At 41.7% G+C, this 14,749-nt stretch overlaps 1 protein-coding gene across 1 annotated transcript in view; it reads left to right on the forward strand.

Moving 5' to 3' along the window:
• Positions 1–14,142, forward strand: part of LOC141714945 (uncharacterized) — a 34,561-nt gene extending 20,419 nt beyond the window's left edge. Inside the window, exons 2-4 of the mRNA XM_074518439.1 lie at positions 4,764–5,146; positions 5,223–5,387; positions 14,104–14,142. Of these exons, the coding sequence (XP_074374540.1) occupies positions 4,764–5,146; positions 5,223–5,387; positions 14,104–14,142 (587 nt within the window). The remainder of the gene's footprint in view (positions 1–4,763; positions 5,147–5,222; positions 5,388–14,103) is intronic.
• Positions 14,143–14,749: the final 607 nt, after the last annotated feature.

Raw genomic sequence — 14,749 nt, forward strand, 5'->3', positions numbered from 1 at the left:
CTATCACTTTTCAAAACCATTCTATCACGGCACACTTTCCAAAACATTATCATTTTATTCAAAGTTTCAGAGATAGGTATTTTCAGAAGCTACTTTTCCCCAAAAACACAAGTTAATAAAACAATTTAAACACAGGGGATACGTAACTTAAAACGTTCTGTTCCACTACAAGAATAAAACAACAGTATATTCATATATGCTGAACCATAAAGATATGGCCAGGGGTACTTGCCTCAATACGCTTTAACAACTATTTTCGACTGGCTTTGCACCGACCGGAATGCTAAGGATTTCGACTGGAACGTACAGGAATCGAGATACCCTAAATTAGACGTCCGAATATGCTTGACTATCCTCGCTAACAATCTACCCATACGTTAACAAACCCGATCCGTAACATTCTTAATATAATAATACACTTGTCAATTAGGGTTCACGTCTTTGAAACTCGGTTCGATGTTCATTTTCAGAAAATAGGTATATTTGTCCTTTTACGAAATTAGGGTTATTGGTTTTCGCAAAGTATTTCATCACACCACATAACCAGGGTTCGTACAAAGTAGTTACATATATAACCGATCGACGTTCCGATAGTCATTGGGTACGACCTCATATTTTCATCATTTAATTTCCGAAAATCAAGAAGCACCTCCTTTAATTATCGGCTAACCCGTCGAACGTCACGACGTCATATCAATCACAACTGCAATCAATCCTCATCCAAATTTCAACCACCAACTTCAATCAACAACGGAAATTCGCAAATTCACAAATATGACTTAAATACAATTATTAATCACTATTATCCGTATTTTGTATTTTTAAATCATAGGACTCAGATTATATCATCATAGTCCACCATCGGCTCGCCGCAGCTCATCGCTGACGGCGATAATACTCTCGGGTACCCGATAAATACGGGTTTCCAACACGAATCATCGATTAAATTAGTAATTTCCTCGCACGAAATAAATTTTATTTAACAAATTGCAATCAATTAATTTCTGCAGGAAATTAATAAAATAAAATGCCCACAGAACAGTTAAACCAAGGCATCTAAACACAGAACACACACGCGCGTATGTGCAGTACCGAACTCCGGTCACCACGCCGGAAAAAGCCCGGAGGTAACCGAAAAATTAAGCAACCCACAGCAAACACAGCACATATAGGTACATAGATATATATATATATACACATATGTAACTGCGGGAGTAAGCAACAAAATGGGTAACGGGGCCAACCGGAGATACGGTCGGAAAGAAAAGAAAAATAGGCGGCGAATAAAGCTTACCAACATAGGGAGGAAAACGGGAAGGAACAGAGAGATGTGAGAGGGAGGAAGAGAGCGGAGGGAGAGATTCGAGAGAGAGAAGTACAGAGAGAGATTATGCGAGAGAGAGTCGAAAGAGAGATTGGAGAGGAAGGAGACGGGTCATACCCGATTAAAACAGCCCCCTTTTTTATTCTATTTGTTATGGATAAAAAACTAAGGTTATTATTTGCTGTATTTATTACTAAGATTCGGGAGCTCAAGGCCTTTAATGGCTGCTCTCGTGTTTCGTGGCTCAAATCTGCCTTTACGAGATGCCTACGTGTCTCTGTATATTAGAGAATCAAGCCAAAAAACGTAGTTCTGATCTGTGGGGTGAGACCCCTTATATAGATGTTGGTGGTCCTTGAATTGGACTTGGTATAGGAGACTTGGTGGGCAAGTCTCATAATTAGAATGGACTTTGGAGTCCTAGATAGTAGGAAACTGATTCCTTATCCTTTTAGGTCCCCTTGAGGCTTATCTATAAGGATTTATATCCTTATCAGGACTCTTCTCAACAGCTGATTTTTCCCTTATTAATTAATTACGAAATTAATTAATAATCAGGGCTTTTGGGCCATTTTTATTCGACCAGACCTGATCTGGTCCATCAGGCTTAACCTTTCTGGTCTGAATATCAAACATCTTCTTATTGGGTCTAGCAGCCCATTATCAGGATTTATTTATCCCTATCATTTGCCCCCCAACTTTTGGGAAACATTGACTATGTTTCGCAGAAGTTAAGTCTATTCATTCCCTTACAGGGTTTCGTTCTTGCGTAAAGTGTGGAGCGACCTACACGTTTACAACGAATTTTTCATTTTATTTAGGAATTATTTTGATTTCCAGGAATTTTTCCCTTATTTCCGGGATTTTTCCCTAATTTCTGGAATTTTCCCTAATTTTTCTGGGATTTTTCCTTATTTTTCTGGGATTTATCCTTAATTTCTGGATTTTCCCTTAATTTCTGGGATTTATCCTTAATTTCTGGAATTTTCCCTTAATTTCTGGGATTTATCCTTAATTTCTGGATTTTTCCCTTAATTTCTGAAAACATTAACATTTTTCAGAAACTACTTAAGGAATTTCCTTATTTTTTGTAATTTTCCAGGATTTTTTCTTCCCTTTTTCTTCCTTTTTTCTCTCTTCTCTTTTTTTTTTTATACAATTTTCGACCAGGAATCCATTCGACCAGGATCCTGGTCGAATTAGCCTTTGTTGTGCCTTGGTCGAAGGGAATTCGAGGAGGATACATTCGACCTCACTTCCTGGTCGAATTTCGACCAGGATTTTTGCTTTGTATTTTATTATTTTTTTTATTTTTTTGAGCAGAAATCTTCGACTAGGAATTTTCGTCCCTTTCGGTCAGGATTCCTGTGTTTCTGACCGAATTAACCACCTTTCTTGCCTTGGTCGAAGGGAATTCGAGGAGGATACATTCGACCTCACTTCCTGGTCGAATTTCGACTAGGATTTTTGCTTTGTATTTTATTATTTTTTTTTATTTTTTTGAGCAGAAATCTTCGACTAGGAATTTTCGTCCCTTTCGGTCAGGATTCCTGTGTTTCTGACCGAATTAACCACCTTTCTTGCCTTGGTCGAAGCTATTTCGAGCAGGATTGGTTCGGCCAGGATTCCTTCGTATTTCTTGGTCGAACGGGTCTAAATCCTGATCGAATTAAGTCTGGTTTTGAGCCTTGATCGAATTCTATTCGACCTTAAGCATTTCGATCAGGAATTCTTATGATTTCTGGTTGAGCTGGGTCAAGAAGCAGGGTTAAAAACTATTCCGGTATTTTCGACCAAGAATTTTGGTCAGAATTTTTTCTTGACCGAATTAGCCCCTTTTTTCAGCCCTGGTCGAAGGAAATTCTACCTCAATTCATTCGACTAGGATTTTAAGGCAAGTCCTGATCGAATTGGGTAAAGGGCACCAACTTTTTATTTCTAACTTTCCTGGGCCTCTATCTTGGGCCATCCCTTTTTCTGACTAGATTTTCTTGGGCCAACCCTTTAGTGGGTTTTAATCCTGGGCCCATTCCCTAATAAATCTGGGTTTTCCCTTTTGGGCCTTTGATTTTCAACTAATTGGGCCCTTTTCTGGGCTAGTTTTATTGGGCTAATCTTTGGGCCCTCTGTTTTTAACTGGGCTTTTGTTTCACCCCTCTTAAAAAGGTATTTGGGCCTCAAACATGGCTTTTATACCTGGGCCTTAATTCTGGGCCTTTATCTTTAAGCCCAAATTCCAGGTTCTTCTAAGGTTTTTCTGGATTCTTCTAGAATCTTTTAAAAATTAAAATTTTTCACTTGGTTTTTCCAGGAACTTCTTGGATAGTTCCAGAGCCTTCTAAGTTTTGGGCCCAAATGGGCTTTTTAAGGCCCATTATCCCCCTTCCTTGGCTATATAAAGGTGGGGTGAGAGTTTGATTTCTCCACACCTCTCATTTCACCTCTCTACTCATTATACAACTTCTCCTCATCCTTCCTCCAACTTTCTAACCTTTCCTCTCTCAAATCCCCTCCTTTAGTTTTCCAACCTCTCCTTCCTAGCTTTACTAATGGCTGACAAGAGTTCTGAGAGGGCGGCCAAGATAGCCTCGGCTTCAAAACGAGGTAAGGATATCGAGATCCGTTCTTCATATATGTCTTTAATTGATATGATTAACACTAGGGGGGATGAATATCCCTCCACTGCACATCTTGACTCTTTTAATCATTGTAATACTTGGCACAACATAGATTTCAATAAACTAAATGCTCGTTATAACGTCCTTCCTCCCCTTAGATTAGTTCCAGTCTCTGGTGGTGATCGTACTTGCCACTGGAGACCCGATACTCTCTTCATTTACACAGATGCCCTTAATGCTGGGCTTAGGTTTCCTTTTCACCCCTTTATTCCTCATCTTTTGGCTGATTTACAAATCAACCCGTGTCAGCTTCCTCCAAACGCCTGGAGGAACATTCTATGTTTTATGGTCTGTTGTCTTAGGGAGGGCTTTCCTCTTTCTGTAGCTGTTTTTAGGAAAGTCTTTCAGTGTTACAATAGTTCTTCCAGCATCTGCGGCTGGGTCTATGTCAAGCAAAGGCCCAAAAGCAAACATATTTTTAACAGTGCCTCTATTCCTGATAATAATCAAAATTGGAGGAATAGTTTCGTCGGGTTACATTGGGAGAATGGCGACTGGGGCACACTTTTTCGATCTTCCTTTGGGAAGGTCAGTGATGGTAGCCTCAAATCCATTCACTTAACTCCTGAAGAAACTATTATTTATAATGGGCTTACTCAGGATGATGGCACGACCACCAGCTGGACTCTCTTAGAGGAGTTTTCCCTGATTCATGTGGGACTATCCTCTGTTTCTCAACAGGGTATTTTTCTTCCCTTCTCAATTTTACTTCATTTCATGCATTATTAACTTCACTTATTTTGTCCTTTGCTTTGTTTCAGCTGCTAAGGAGATTAACGAGGACAATGTTCCTTTGGTTGAGGAAACAGCTAGGATGAAGAAAGCTCGGCTCGCAGGCCTAGACACCCGGGGAAAGGCCACGGAGCCTATCTTTTTGAAGAAGCACAAAGAGCCTATAGGGGAGGCCTCAACTGAAGGAGCTGGAGGCCATGGTACTCCTATCACTGCTGCTGCCCCTACTGCTGCTGCCACAGGCGCCTTTCAGCCTCTCTGGGGATTCCGCCGAGGGGACACCGTAGTTGGTTCCACGAAACATGCTTGGGATTGGTCTTACCATAGCGTGACCCCCAAGGATTTTACTGATGTGGTGGCCACCCCTGATCTTGAGAGGATCAAGCTCATGGGAGCTCAGTCTCTGGCTTCGGTATGCCTTCTCTTTTTTGAACTTATTTTTCGTTCTTGTAGCATTGCCTTATACTTTGTTAATTGCTTTGTTTCAGTCTAACGCCTATTTTCAAGGCGCTGTGAGGCAAGCCGAATCATGGAAGCGGGCTTCTGATAAGGCCGATAATGCCCTCAGGAGGCAACAGAAGAAGTATGCTACCCTGGAGAAGAAGCTCAAGCGCAAGGAGGAAGAACTCGGAGAGTCTATCGCCGAGCTGGTGGTACTTCGGGCGGAGAAGGATAAAGCTATAGACAACTATCTGGACTCGGAGGAGTTTGCCCAATCCATGAGGATTAGGGATGATTCAGTCTTTCCCGAGTTTTTTAGGACTGGTTGGGACACGGCCCTTGGGACCGTGAATGAGGCTTGTCCTGATATTAACCCGGCGGACTACATCTGCCCTGATGACGAGGCTTTGCTACAGAGGTTTCGTACCCGAGTAGTTGTCTCGGACCATGTTCCTCAGGATCCACTCCTTCCTCCTCCCGAGTCTTCTTCCAGACCTGCTGAGGACGACAGCTCTTCCTCCTCCTCCGAGACGACAGAGACATCCAGCGAGAGTGGAGAGGACGATGATATGGATGCCGAGGGTACTTCAGCTCCTTAGAGCTTTTTCAGCCCTACGTGGCTTTTTTTTTATTTTCGAGACTTTATTTATCAAACTTTTGTAGCATCTATCAGATCTATTTCATTTATCACCTTTTATGCTTGCATCCATGCATTTGATTTTTATTTGTTAGGCCACAAACATACTTTGAAGAACTTATGAATTTCATAAAATTGTCTGGGATTCGTCCCTTACACAAGTCTTAATAAATTTCGTAATAAAACTAAAACATATAAATCCTAAGCAAGCAAAGCTTCAAGGTGCTTTTCAACCTACTCGCCATCCTGACGAGTGAGAATCGCATCCGGCTTCCCTACACATAGTAAACCTTCAGGTTTTGTGCATGCCAAGTTCTCGGGACTTCAAAACCATCCATAGTCTCTAGCTTGTAGGTTCCTCTACCTTGAACACTCTTGACTCTGTACGGCCCTTCCCAATTCGGGGCAAGCTTCCCTTTTTGTCCTACACCAGATGCTTCTATCTTCCTCAAGATTAGATCGCCTTGTTTAAAAAACCTTTCTTTAACCCTTAGGTTGTAGTAGAATGAAGCTTTTTTCTGATATTCTACTATCTTTGCATGTGCTTTATCTCGCACTTCATCAATTAAATCCAGGGCTAATCTCTGCCCTTCCTCATTTTCTTTCTCATCGAAAGCCTGAATCCTTGGAGAGGAATGTGATATCTCCACGGGAACTACTGCTTCCGCCCCATATGCCAACATGAAAGGAGTTGCATCTGTCGTGACTCTACAAGTAGTCCTGTAGGCCCATAATATTGGAAGTATCTCATCTACCCAATTATTTCTTGACTTCTCGATCCTCTTCTTTAGTCCATCCAGGATTATCCGATTTGCTACCTCTGCTTGTCCATTGGCTTGCGGGTGAGCCACAGAGGTGAATCGTAACTCGATTTCATTTTCTTCACAATACTTCTTGAATTCCTCATTGTTGAATTGTGTTCCATTGTCAGTGACAAGGATACGGGGAATTCTATATCGGCACATAATGTTTTCCCACAGGAATTGTGCAACCTGCTTATTAGTGATTTTGGCCAAGGGTTTGGCTTCAATCCACTTGGTGAAATAATCAATGGCTACAATCAGAAATTTCCTTTGTGCCGTGGCCATAGGAAAAGGCCCTAGAATATCCATCCCCCACATGGCAAAGGGAATAGGCGAGTTGATAGAGGTCAGCATCTCAGGGGGTTGTTTAACAATTGGTGCATGCTTCTGACAGCGGTCACACTTCTTTACATATTCTTTGGCATCAGCCATCATTTCTGGCCAATAGAAGCCTAAACGAGTTATCTTATGAGCCAAGGCCCTGCCCCCCAAGTGTTGTCCACAAATACCTTCATGCACTTCTTCAAGAGCCAAGCGTGCCTCATCGGGCATGAGACACCTCAAGTAGGGAACCACGAAAGATCTTTTGTAAAGAATCCCATCTATCAAAGAGTATCTTAGTGCCCGAACAGTTAACTTCCGTGCTTCAGTTGCATCACTTGGCAACCAACCGGTCTGAATGTGAGCCTTAATGGGATCGATCCATGACGTCCCCAAGCCTATGGGAGCCACTAGCTTAACATCTATGCTCCGTGTCTTCAAAACACGGAAGTACACACTTCCTGAACTTTCTTCAATCTCAGACGAAGCGAACTTTGATAGCGCATCCGCCTTAACGTTTTCTTCCCTTGGAATGTGTTCAACATGGCATTCATTAAATTGGGTCATCACAGCCCTTACTAGGCGGACATACTTAGCCATCGTATCATCCCTTGCCTCAAATTCTCCCTTTACCTGGGATATGATCAGCTTCGAGTCTCCACGGACCTTTAAGTTTTTGACTCTAAGTGTCCCAGCTAGACCAAGGCCAGCTATCAGGGCTTCATACTCTGCCTCATTGTTTGTGGTTGGAAAATCTAACTTCATAGCATACTCAATTAAGAACCCATCAGGGCTTTGCAAAACCAACCCTGCTCCACTGGAATTTGTTTTTGATGCTCCATCAAAATAGAGAACCCAATATTCTTTCTCCTTGTCATTCTTCTCCCTGTCCCCATTGTCGACTCTCTTGTCTTGAGGTATGGTATCTTCCTGCCCCCCGACTTCTTGGTTGGGTATGGTACATTCCACCACGAAGTCAGCTAGTGTCTGGGCTTTTATGGCCGTACGTGGCTTATACTTGAGATCGAACTCTCCCAACTCTATTGCCCACTTAACAGTCTCCCACTTGCCTTGGGACTGTGAATGATATTTCTCAGTGGCTGATTTGTTAGCACTTCAATTTGGTGAGCTTGAAAATAAGGACGCAGCTTTCTTGAAGCCATTACCAAGGCCAAAGCGAATTTCTCAATGGCTGAATAATTCAACTCAGCACCATGCAAAATTTTGCTGACATAGTACACGGGTTTCTGGACTTTCAGTTCCTCCTTAACCAACACCGCGCTCAAGGCGCTCTCTGAAACAGCCAAGTACAAGAATAAAACTTCATTCAGAACTGGCTTGGCCAACAACGGGGCCTGGCCCATATACTTCTTTAACTCTTCAAATGCCTTCTGATTTTCCTCACTCCATACGAAGTCTTTGATGTTCTTTAGTGACTTGAAAAATGACAAGCACTTGTCTCCTGACTTGGAGATGAATCGTCCTAATGCAGCAACCCTTCCTGTAAGCTTCTGAACATCCTTAACAGTTTTTGGTGGTTCCATGTCCAGGATTGCCTTTATCTTATCCGGGTTAGCCTCAATTCCCCTCTTTGAGACCATCAGTCCCAAGAATTTTCCAGATCCTACTCCGAAAGCACACTTCGTAGGATTCAACATCATCTTGTGGTACCTCAGGACCTCAAAAGCTTCCCTTAAATGGGCTATATGATCATTCTTTACTAGACTCTTGACTAACATGTCATCAACATAGACTTCCATAGTCTTACCGATAAGATCCTTAAAAATTCTATTCACCAACCTTTGATAGGTGGCTCCTGCATTCTTGAGACCAAACGCCATAACAAGATAACAATAAACACCAAAGTCAGTGATAAATGATACCTTTGGAATGTCATCCTTATGCATTTTGATCTGGTTGTATCCGCTAAACCCATCCATGAAACTCAGCATCTCATGTCCAGCGGTGGCATCAATCAAGGTATCAATTCTAGGCAGCGGAAAACAGTCTTTGGGGCATGCATCATTCAGATCGGTGAAGTCTATACACATCCTCCACTTTCCATTAGCCTTCTTTACCATTACAGGGTTTGCTAACCACTCCGGAAATTGAATCTCCTCAATGAAACCAGCCTCTAAGAGCTTTTCCACTTCCTGCCTTATAGCCTCTTGTCTTTCCGGGGCAAAATTTCTTTTCTTTTGTTTCACTGTCTTCCGGCTTGGATCCACGTTTAGCTTGTGAGTAATTAACTCCAGGTCTATGCCTGGCATATCAGCTGCTGACCATGCAAACACATCACTATTTTCTTGCAAAAATTTCACTAATTTCCCTCTAAGGGGCTCCTCTAATGTGGCTCCAATGAAAGTCATCCTCTCAGGATTCTTGGGATCTAAAGGAACCGAAACCAATTCTTCTACTGGCCTTCCTCTATTCTCATCATTTTCTCGAACATCCATATCTTCAATAGGAAGAACCTGCCCCCCGACTCCATCTGCCCTCAAAGAGGCCACATAACAGCTTCTAGCCATTTTTTGATCTCCTCTCTCTTCTCCAATCCCGTTTCGGGTGGGAAACTTCATGACTGAATGGTAGGAAGGGGGACTGCCTTGAAGGCATGTATCCCTGTTCTCCCCATGATAGCATTATAAGTTGAACTAGCCTTTACCACCATAAAATCCAGCATCTGCGTTGCTTGCCTTGGCTCCGTACCTATGGTGGTTGGCAATTTAATTATCCCTTCCACAGGACATTCTACTCCAGCAAATCCATATATCGGCATGTCGGTTGGTGTCAACTGGGAGTCGTTATACCCCATCCTTAGAAAGGTGTCGTGGAGCAAGATATCCACAGAAGCACCATTATCCACAAGGACCCTCTTAACCGGGCTATTTCCTATTATCGGCGTTATGACCAGCGGGTCGTCATGGGGAAACTTCACACCCTCTAGGTCGGAATCATCAAAAGCCAATGTTACTTCTGTCCTGGCCCTCTTCGGGGCTTCTCCAACAATATGCATAACCTCTCTAGTATATGCCTTTCTGGAATTTTTGGACAATCCAGCAGCAGTTGGACCTCCAAAGATCGTGTTTATCACAGGCCCTCGAGGTCTCGGCCCTCCATAAATGATGTTTATAACTGGTCCTCTAGGTTGGGGATTCCGCCCCTGATCGTCTTGGTCCCTCCTACGATCTTCAAAGTTCTTCCTTCCATTATTATTTCTGTCCCCTCCATCTCCAGTATACTTGTTCAATCTTCCTTTTCGAATCAAAAACTCAATTTCATCTTTCAATTGCCTACACTCATCGGTGTCATGGCCAACATCTTTATGAAACCTGCAATACTTGCCCTTATCTAGCTTGGCGGGATCAGCCTTCAAGGGCTTAGGCCAGCGAATATCTCTGTCTTTCTCAATCTCCATCAAAATCTGACTTCTAGGAGCATTCAGCTTAGCGTATTCAGTGAACTTTTGCCCAGGTCCTCCCTTCTTGGGGGTTGAATCAGGATTTTGTTCGGTTCTAGGATATTTGTCCTTAGCGATATACTCCAAATCAGTTTTTCGTTTCTTGCCTCCAGTGGGCTCATTACTTACTACGGTCTTCCTAATATTTTCTTCAACCTTGATATACTTCCCTGCCCTCTCTTGGAGCTGCAACATGCTCTCAGGGGGTTGTTTGGCCAAAGACATTTTGAAAAACTCATCCCTAGTTCCTTGTTGCAGTGCTATCATGGCTACCTTATCATCAAGGTCTGGGACTTTTAAAGCCTCTTTTGTAAAACGATTCAGGTAATCTCTTAAGGATTCCTTAGCTCCCTGCACAAGACTCATAAGAGATGCTGAACTTTTCTCATGGACTCTTCCACTGATGAATTGCTTAATAAAAGCCTGACTTAATTCTCTGAATGATCCAATAGAATTTGGGGGTAGGCGACTGTACCATCTTTGAGCCATACCCGACAGGGTTTGAGGGAAGGCCCGACATTTTATAGCATCATTCACGGGTTGCAGCAGCAGTGCATTAGAGAATGTCCTAACATGATTAGCGGGGTCTCCCGTGCCATCATAGGCTTTGATAGTGGGCATCTTGAATTTCCTTGAGATATGGGCATTCATTATCTCTTCTGTGAAGGGTGGAGTTGGATCGTCAGGATCTCCAAGGGGAAGGAGATTGCTTGGATCAGTTCTTGGGACAGCAGCCCTTCTTCTTACCGGACCATCCAGGTCTATGATAGAAGGAGGATTTCTCCCCCTAGGAGGTATATGGGGTCTGGTGGTTTGGTGAGCCTCCAAATCATGCCTCAGCCTTTGGATTTCAGCCTCATGAGCCCTGATCTTTTCCTGCACTTCTTGGGGATTCACCCCTGGGGTGCTTTGGGGGCGTTGCCTTCCATCGGCCATTGGCTCTTTTCCAGGACGCCTCCTTCTCGGGGCCACTTCATCATCCGAAGATTCGGAGTCTCTCTCAGTGTATGGACCAGAAAATTTCCGATCCTCAGGGATAGGATCCAAACCTCGTATATAGGGGGGCGACCGCCCTCGTGCTTCACTTCGCCCAGCATATCCGCTTCCTCCAACCTCAGGGTAAAGGGGCATCCCATAAGGGGGGTTAGTAGTAACAACAGTTGAATATTCATACCCGACGGGTCGAGAATTCACAGGTATATGTACTTGTTGAACTTGAGGATTCGTACCTTGAATAGTCGGGGGAGTTGTCCCTTGTGGCTGAGGTTGAGTTGCCCCTGTCTGGGCTTCCCCCTGAGTAGATGCATAAGTTGAATGGGGAGGAACCTCCACGGTTGATGAAATCACCTGGGTTGTCTCTGATGGTGTTCCTTCCTCTAGAGCTCCAATTGTTCTCCGTGTTCTCGCCATGGTTGTTGTTTTTCCCACAGACGGCGCCAAATGTTATGGATAAAAAACTAAGGTTATTATTTGCTGTATTTATTACTAAGATTCGGGAGCTCAAGGCCTTTAATGGCTGCTCTCGTGTTTCGTGGCTCAAATCTGCCTTTACGAGATGCCTACGTATCTCTGTATATTAGAGAATCAAGCCAAAAAACGTAGTTCTGATCTGTGGGGTGAGACCCCTTATATAGATGTTGGTGGTCCTTGAATTGGACTTGGTATAGGAGACTTGGTGGGCAAGTCTCATAATTAGAATGGACTTTGGAGTCCTAGATAGTAGGAAACTGATTCCTTATCCTTTTAGGTCCCCTTGAGGCTTATCTATAAGGATTTATATCCTTATCAGGACTCTTCTCAACAGCTGATTTTTCCCTTATTAATTAATTACGAAATTAATTAATAATCATGGCTTTTGGGCCATTTTTATTCGACCAGACCTGATCTGGTCCATCAGGCTTAACCTTTCTGGTCTGAATATCAAACATCTTCTTATTGGGTCTAGCAGCCCATTATCAGGATTTATTTATCCCTATCACTATTAATATTAGACTAAATAACCCCGCGATGACAATATTATCTGACCCGTATTTTATTTAACGATACACTACACGAGTAATGCAAATTGAAATAAACCCCAACTCGATCTCAAAATTCCCGAATTAAATATGACTAACCAAATAAAATTTTCATAAGCTTTAAAATAATTTTTAAAACGAAATGTATTCCCACTTTTATCGATTAAACGAACCGATACGCAGGTGGAATAAATCCGAAAATCTCCAAAATAATTTTAAAATTCTCGAAATATTCCAAACTTAATAAATTACAAATTTCATAATTTTTAAAATATTTCTGAATTTAATATTAAATTTATTGTAAAATAAAATCAAAAAATCATTCAGGACAAAATAATTAATGAATTATTGATTTCTAAATTTTTTAAATTCCTAAAAATAATAAATAAAATTTTAAAGTGATAAAAATGTTTTTAGAGACAATCCAAATATTTATGGAAATAAATTTTGAATAAAATCACCCTTAACTATAAAACAAATAACACAGCGTCACAACTAATTATACAAATGATCATCAAACACCAACAATCACACATAATTAATAAAATATTAACAAGATAATATCCAGCTGACATAACTCATACACATAGCTTATTTACTTAATTATTTAATGTTTACATATTTGAATAATACAGAAATATACGAGTCGTTATATCCTTCCCCCCTTAAAAATATTATGTCCTCAGAATATAATCTAATTAAATTATTGGGGATATTTGTCAAGCGTATCTGACTCTAACTCCCAAGTGGACTCTTCCACTCGAGGATTCCACCACAGTACTTTAACTATGTGGATAGATTTATTTCTAAGAACTCGCTCTTTACGATCTAGGATCTGGATCAGCCGTTCCACATAGGACAAATCTGGCTGAAGCTCAATTGGTTCATATTTAATAACTTGGTTCGAATCGGGGATATAACGCTTCAGCATGGACACGTGGAATACATTATGGATATGTTGTAACTGCGGTGACAATGCCAACTCATATGCAACTTTACCAACTTTCCTCAATATTTCAAAGGGTCCGATATACCTAGGACTCAACTTGCCTTTCTGTCCGAATCTAACCAGTCCTTTCCAGGGCGATACTTTCAACAATACCAATGACCCTATTTCCATATCCATGTCTTTTCGATGAAGGTCCGCGTTCTTTTTCTATCTATCTTGAGCTGCTTGTAACCTTTTTTGAATCAATACAACTGCGTCCTTGGTTTGTTGAATCAACTCAGGGCCTAATAATTTCTTTTCTCCTACTTCATCCCAATAGAGAGGGGATCTACACTTACGTCCATATAAAGCTTCGTAGGGCGGCATTCCTATACTGGCATGATAACTGTTATTATAAGAAAACTCAATTAACGGCAAGTGATCATCCCAGTTTCCTTTAAAATCCAAAGCACAAACCCTTAACATATCTTCTATTGTCTGAATGGTTCTTTCACTTTGGCCATCTGTCTGGGGATGGTAGGCTGTACTTATTTTTAACTTAGTCCCCAAACATTCCTGGAATTTTGTCCAAAATCTCGAATTAAACCTTGGATCTCGATCGGACACAATTGAAACAGGGAATCCATGCTTGGTCACAATTTCATCCAAATACAGCTAAACTAACCTGTCCAAAGAAAACTTTTCATTGATTGGAAGGAAATGTGCGGACTTCATTAATCTATCAATAATTACCCAAATAGCATCATGGTTCGCCTTCATCTTTGGTAGTCCTACCATAAAGTCCATCGCGATTTCATCCCATTTCCACTGTGGAATCTCCAAAGGTTGCAACAATCCACTTGGTCTCTAATGTTCTGCCTTTACTATCTGGCATACATGGCATTTGTTAACCCAATTTGCAATTTCCTTCTTCATTCCTGGCCACCAAAAGTTCATTTTCAAATCTTGGTACATCTTAGTGCTCCCTGGGTGAATGGAAAACTTGGAATTTTGAGCTTCCCACAATATCTCATTCCTCAGTTCAGTCACATTGGGAATCCATATCCTCGAGAAAAACCTAAACATACCCTTGCTATCCTTTTGTGTTCAAAGTTCTTCTTCAGTTAAACTATCTAACCCTTGATCCATCATTTCTTCCCGACACTTCTTAATCTTGTCCATCAAATCTTGCCGAAAAGTGATCTTATACAATTGTCCTTTATTTTCTTTTGTCACTCGAACTTCAATTTCCAGCTTCTCCAATTCTTTGGCGAGTTCTTCGGAAACTTTGATCATATTCCATCTTTCCTTCCTGCTCAGGGCATTCGCCACTACATTGGCTTTTCCTGGGTGGTAATTAATGGAGCAATCGTAATCTTTAATCAGCTCTAGCCATCTCTGTTGTCG

The sequence above is a fragment of the Apium graveolens genome, chromosome 3 (assembly GCF_009905375.1).
Source record: "Apium graveolens cultivar Ventura chromosome 3, ASM990537v1, whole genome shotgun sequence".
NCBI lineage: Eukaryota > Viridiplantae > Streptophyta > Magnoliopsida > Apiales > Apiaceae > Apium > Apium graveolens.